This window comes from Penaeus monodon, chromosome 6, assembly GCF_015228065.2.
Source record: "Penaeus monodon isolate SGIC_2016 chromosome 6, NSTDA_Pmon_1, whole genome shotgun sequence".
Classification (NCBI taxonomy): Eukaryota; Metazoa; Arthropoda; class Malacostraca; order Decapoda; family Penaeidae; genus Penaeus; species Penaeus monodon.
The window spans coordinates 26,947,020-26,954,519 of NC_051391.1; the positions used below are offsets into that span (position 1 = coordinate 26,947,020).

The 7,500-nt window shown below is 24.2% G+C and overlaps 1 protein-coding gene across 1 annotated transcript in view; it reads right to left on the reverse strand.

Annotated features, from left to right (window-relative positions):
* The window catches only part of LOC119574361 (ras-related protein Rab-7a), a 23,805-nt gene that overhangs the window by 5,424 nt on the left and 10,881 nt on the right, over window positions 1–7,500 (reverse strand). The window contains exons 3-5 of the mRNA XM_037921567.1: window positions 7,121–7,339; window positions 6,927–6,971; window positions 6,392–6,581 (exon numbers count right to left, since the gene is read on the reverse strand). Coding sequence (XP_037777495.1) covers window positions 6,408–6,581; window positions 6,927–6,971; window positions 7,121–7,339 — 438 coding nt within the window. The 3' untranslated portion in view covers window positions 6,392–6,407. The remainder of the gene's footprint in view (window positions 1–6,391; window positions 6,582–6,926; window positions 6,972–7,120; window positions 7,340–7,500) is intronic.

Sequence of the window (7,500 nt, forward strand, 5' to 3'; positions counted from 1 at the left end):
TAATATCTATATATATTATATAATAATATATATATCATTTATATCTAATATATATATATATAATATATTATTTGGTATAAAGATATATATATATCTACATAATATATATATTATATATATATATAAAAAAAATATATATATACACATGTGTTCTATATATGTAGATATATATATATATAGCATCTATCTCTATATATGTATATCTATATATATCTTATCTGATCTATATATAAAATATATAGAATAATAATCTAGATCTAATTACCACCTACATATCTATATCTATATATAGTATAGGTATATATATCATCTACCTATATATATATATATATATATTATCCATATATATAATATATATATATCATATTCTATCATGTATATGTCTCATGATATAGATGTATAATATATATATATATCTTGTGTCTATGTCTCATAATATATATATATGTGTATCTGTATCTATATATATATATATATATATATTTATATGTCTATAGATATCTATGTGTATATGTATCTATATTTATGTGTATATGTAACTATATCTCGTATCTATATATATCTATATAGATAATATTATGTGTCTATACTATATTATATAGTATCTATCTATTATATCTAGATCATGTGTATATAATATAGATATATCTATATTATATATCTCTGTGTCGATATTATAATGTCTATAAATCTATCGTATATCTTTAATATATCGTCTACATCTATAGTGTCAGATCTCTCTATTTCAGCTATATTATATATATCTATATATATAGTAGATCTATATATGTGTATCTATCTCTATAATATAATATCTTCTATCTGTCTCTATATATATATATATGATATTATCATGTATCTCTATATGTCTCTCTATATCTATTGCATATCTATGTATATATCTATAAATTATCATTGATATATCGATACTACATATATATGTATCATATATACATAATATATGTATATATATACGATATATACATACATCTACTATCCCTCTATCATGTTCTATCTCTATATCTATGTACTATCTATCTATAGTCTATATACATCTCTATATACATCTATATACTCTATTATCCCTATATCTCTCAATATTATGTGTTATTATATATATATATATATATATATATATATGCTCTATATGTATATATATTACATATCTAATGTGTTATATCTACCTACTCTCTGTTCTATATACTATATCTCCTCTCCCTCTACTATGTCTATATCTCATACCTCTATATTATATCTTCCATCTATATGTATATCCTCATATCCATCTATCTATCATCTACTATAGAGTATCTACATAATATCTTCTATCTCTCTCTATCTATACATCTCTCTACTCTCATCCATATAATGTACTATCTACTTATCCTATATGTGGTATCTCTATATCTCCATATCTATATCTCTCTATCTCTGTCTCTCTATCCCTATATCTTATATAATCTCTCTCTCTCTATCTCTCCCTATCTTATCTCTCTGTCTCTCTCTCTCTATGTCTCCTCTCTCTCTCATCTCTCTCTCTCTTTCTTCCTCTCATCTCATCTCTCTCTCTGTCTCTCTCTCTCTCCCTCTTGCTATGTCTATACTCGCTCTCTCTCTGTCTTCCTCATCTAATCTCTCTCTCTCTCCTCTGTATACTCTCCCTCTCCCCTCTCTTTTCTCTCTCTACCATATCTATGTCCTATCTCGACCCTATCTCTGTCAATCTCTCTCCCTCTCTTGTCTCTCTCTCTTCTCCCTGTCTATTTCTCTCTCTCTCCATATCTACTGCTCTCTATATCTCCTCTCTCTCATACACTCTCTCTCTCTTCTCTCTCCTCTCTCTATCTACACCTATCTCTATCTTCTCTCTATACCTCCATATCTCTCTCGCTATCTCTCTCCTCTCTCTATATCACATATATCTATACTATATTCTCTCCTATATCTTCATCTCTCTCTCCCTCTATCTCTCTCTCTGTCTCTATCTATCTCTCTCTCTCTATATCTCTCCCTCTCCCTCTCCCCCATCTATCTATCTCATCTCCCTCTCCTCTCCCTCTTTTCTATCTCCTCTCTCCCATCTCCCCCTATATCTCATCCATCTCCCCCTCTCCTCTCTTTCTCCCTACACATATATATATATATTTATTTTATTTAAACATTAATACACAATATAATATATATACATACACACATATATATAGTATATTACATTATATTATATATATAATATAGTATAATATAATATATATATATATATATCTATATATATATATTATATATATACATAATATTAACACATTATAATATACATATATATATACACATATATATATATATACCATCTATAATATATATACACATATATATATATATGTATATAACATATATATATATAGCATATATCTATATATAATATAATATTATACTATATATAATATCATATTATACAACAAAAACGCAGTATATATAAAGAATATTAGAAGGAACTAATGGAAGTAATCCCATAATCATTACATAGCGAGTCAGCTATATATAATATAATTATATATATATCATATAAAATATATCATAATAATATTTATAATATCATATATATATAAATATAATATAATAGCATATATATAATATAATATATATAGATATATCATATATTATAATATAAATATATATAATATCAGATTATATAATATAATATATTATATATATCATAATATATTATATTATATCATATATATAATATATAAATACATATATATAACGTATATATACATATATATATTATATATACATATATATATGTATATACCTACATATATATAAATAAATATATATACATATAGATATACATATATATACACAAATACATGTATATAGACCTATGTATATAAAAATATACTCATCTATACATATATAAAAAACATACATATATAATATACACATAAATAATATATATCATATATCTATGTAACATATATATATATATATATATATATATATATATATATATAGTAGACATATAGATAATCTATACATACATATATAACATATTATATAATATATATATATATACATATAAATATATACATCTTTATATAAAAAATAGATATATTACATACATACTATATTTATATGTAGTATGTATATATATGTATATGTATATATATGTATTTATATTATTATTATAATATATTTTATATGTATATGTATTATAGTTATATATATATATATAATATGTATATATATATATGTTATATATTATATGTATCTATATGTATATATTTATATATATCTATCTATATATATATTATATGTATATATGTATATATAGTTAATATATATATATATATATATATGTATACACTATATTTATTTTATTTATTATTTATTTATCTATTTGTATTAGGTATGTATGTATGTATATATATATTTATAATATATATATTATGATATATATATATGTTATTTATATATATATTATATATTATATATAATATATATTATATATATATATATTATATATATATAGATGTATATATATATATATAGATAGTTATCTATTTATATATATATATATATATTATATATACTAGAATATAGTAAATTATATAGTATAATATCTAATAATATATATATATATATTATATATTTATTATGTAATATATATATATATATAGATATATGTGATATATATATATATATAATATATTATTATATATATATATAATATATATATATATATATATATATATATATATATATATATATTTATATAATATATATAATATATATTATATATATATATATATAGATATTATAATATTATATATATATATATATAGTATATATATATATATTATATATATATATTAGGTATAGATATATATATATATATTTTATATATATAGATATATAATATATATATATTATATATACTATAATTTATATATATAAATATATAGATATAATAGATATATTATATATATATATATATATATATATTCTCTATTATCTCTATTCTCTTATCATATTCTATATATATATCTATATACATTATTATATATATATATCTCTATAATATATATACTCATATCTACCTTCTTATCTCTATCTACTATATACTATATCTAACATTTCTTCTTATCATATAATGTATATAATATCTATGTATTATATCTACTCTATATAGTATGATATATCTCTATATATGTATATTATATATATTGTATTATATATATATATATTATATATATATTATAATAATATCTATTCTATATATCTATATATATATTATAATATATATATCTTATAATATATATGAAGAATTATATTATCTACTATATATAATATACAAATTATATATATGTATATAATTAGATATTATATAGTATCTCTAAATATATTAGTATATCTATATATTCTCTCTATCATATCACTCTATATACTCTATATAATATATTATATATATATATTATAAAATATCTCTCTATATATCATATAATATATTCTATAGTATATATCATTATATATAGATATATCTATTATATATATATATAATCTATTTGTATATATATACTATATAATATCTCTGATATCCTAATAGTATATCATTATATATTATATATGAATATTCTATATATAGTAGATATCTCTCTAATCTATCATTCTCTATAATATCTATATATATAAGTATCTAATATCATATCTTATCTTCTATATTATATATGATACTAATATATATATACTTATATATATCTATCATTATATTATTATTCAATCTTATACATCTATACATATTATATCTATATATCTATACTTATTATCTATATATCTGTTCTATATATCTGTAGTATATTATATATATAGGGGAATTAATAGATATATATATATGTATATATATCGTATATAATCTGCTCTATCTATATATATAATATATATACGATATATATATATATATATAATATTCTATATCTATATTATATCATAATAATATATATATCTATGACTCTATATATCATATCATATATATATAATTTATATATATCTATATATATATATATATTTATAGATAGATATATATATATATATCTCTCTACTCACTATATATCTATATATATATAATATATCTATATCTATCTAATATATCTAATATATATAATCTCTATATATATAATCTCTCCTCTCATATCTCATTATATCACTCTTTTTTTTTTTTTTTTTTGGGGGATATTCTGTGTGTATCTCTATCTCTATATATATCTATATCTCTATCTCTATCTCTATATCTCTCTCTATTCTATTCCTCTATTCTTATTTCCTATCTATATATCTATATATAATATATATCTCTCTCTATACATATATGTATATCTATATCTATCTATCTATCTCTATCTATATATCTCTTTATAATATATTATCTATATGTTGTGTGTGTTTCGATCTCTATAGATATCTCTATCTATCTCTATCTATCTATATCTATATCCTCTTCTCTCTCATGTGTGTGTGTGTGTGTGTTGTGTGTTGTGTATGTGTGTGTGTTGTCTGTGTGTGTGTGTATGTGTGTGTATGTGTGTGTCATGTGTGTGTGTCTGTGTGTGGTCGTTCTGTGTCTGTGTGTGTATATGTGTGTAATTTTGTGTATCTGTGTTGTGTGTGTCTCTCTCTGTGTGTCTATTGTTGGGTGTGTGTGTGTGTGATGTGTGTGTGTGTATGTGTGTGTGTGTGTTGTGTATGTGTGTGTCTGTGTGTGTGTTGTCTGTGTGTGTGTGTGTGTGTGTTTGTGTGTGGTGTGTGTGTGTGTTTGTGTGTGTGTGTTGGGGTCTGTGTGGCTGTGTGTCTATCTGTCTGTCCCTACTCTCTATCTCTCTCATCTCTATCTCTATAGTCTCTATATATCTCTATCTATCTCGACTGTGTGTGTGTGTGTGTGTGTGTGTGGGTTTGTGTGTGTCTGTATGTGTGTGTGTATGTGTGTGTGTGTGTATGTATGTGTGTGTGTCTCGTACTGCTGTGTGTGTATGTTTGTTGTGTGTGTATGTCTTGTGTGGTGTGTATGTCTGTGTGTGTGTGTAATGTATGTGTGTGTGTATGTAATGATTTGTGTGTGTTTCACTGTGTGTGTGTGTGTGTGTATGTGGTGTATGTATGTATGTATGTGTGTGTGTATGTATGTGTGTGGTGTGTGTGTGTGTGTGTGTGTGTGTGTGTGTGTGTGGTGGTGTGTGTGTGTGTGTGTGTGCATGTGTGTGCATGTGTGTGCAGTGTGTGTGCGTGTGTGTGTGTAAACAAACAAACACCCCCCCCCCCAAGGCACCCACACTCACATCAAATTTCTAAAGGAATTTTGTTTTACTGATGAAAAACCATTTGTGAGGACATTTCTTACCATTACAGAGTGATTATTAGCAAGAGCATGCATCCTGTTTAGCCTTGTTGTCATTGGTCAATTTGATCTGGTCTGGAAACTCATTGTAGAGTTCCACCTCAGACTCCTGAGCAAGAGCATTGCGAGCAATGGTCTGGAAGGCTAACTCCACATTAATGGCTTCCTTTGCACTAGTTTCAAAGTAGGGAACCTAGAATGAGAAAGATCAACTTCATTAAAAGAAAACAATGCCAAACAATCAAATAAACTTTGTTTCAAAACTGACATTCACAGGATAGACGCGTGCATACCTAAACCTAATAAAGAAACAAAAAAGCAATATGGGATTTGTCTCCTCCATATCAATTAAGAAATTCTGAACTTATCCCAGTATCTACATCAATGGAGATTTGAAAGTGGTTTCCTAAATGAATAACTATCGGGCTGGTTATTCTGATAAATATTGATAAATAGTACTTATTACACAAAAATGGTCACAAGTGGCCCAACTACTGTCCAAGCAGCTATTGATCGACTTTTCTTTGATGTTACTTACTTCATTTTTACTATGACACCACTGTTGTGCTCGCTTCGTTGATACCTGTGAGAAAAGTCAAAAACAATATATTTTAGATTATATAGATACAAAAATAATTTACATTAAAATAGGCATATATGACCTACCATGACAAGTAACTTTTGATAAAAAATTCTTCCTCTGTCCTATGGAGCAAGTCCCACATAACTCACCGCCCTATTCTCCAGATCAATCTTGTTACCCAGGACAACAAATGGGAAGTGATCAGGGTCCCTTGGTGAGGCTTGAATTAGAAACTCGTCACGCCACGAATCAAGAGACTTGAAGGTGTTGGGAGATGTAACATCATAGACAAGAACACAACAATCAGCTCCTCGATAGAATGCAACACCTAATGACTGGAATCTCTCTTGACCAGCTGTATCCCAGATCTATAAAATAAAAATGAGAGGTTGTACTTAGTCTCTGTAATACTTGTTCATTTCATTTCTGTAAATCATGAATATCATATAAAAAAACCGCCACGGGAAAACTTCTTTCATAATATCTCTTCTAAGTATACTAATTTCGGCATAGCAAGGTTTAAGATTAT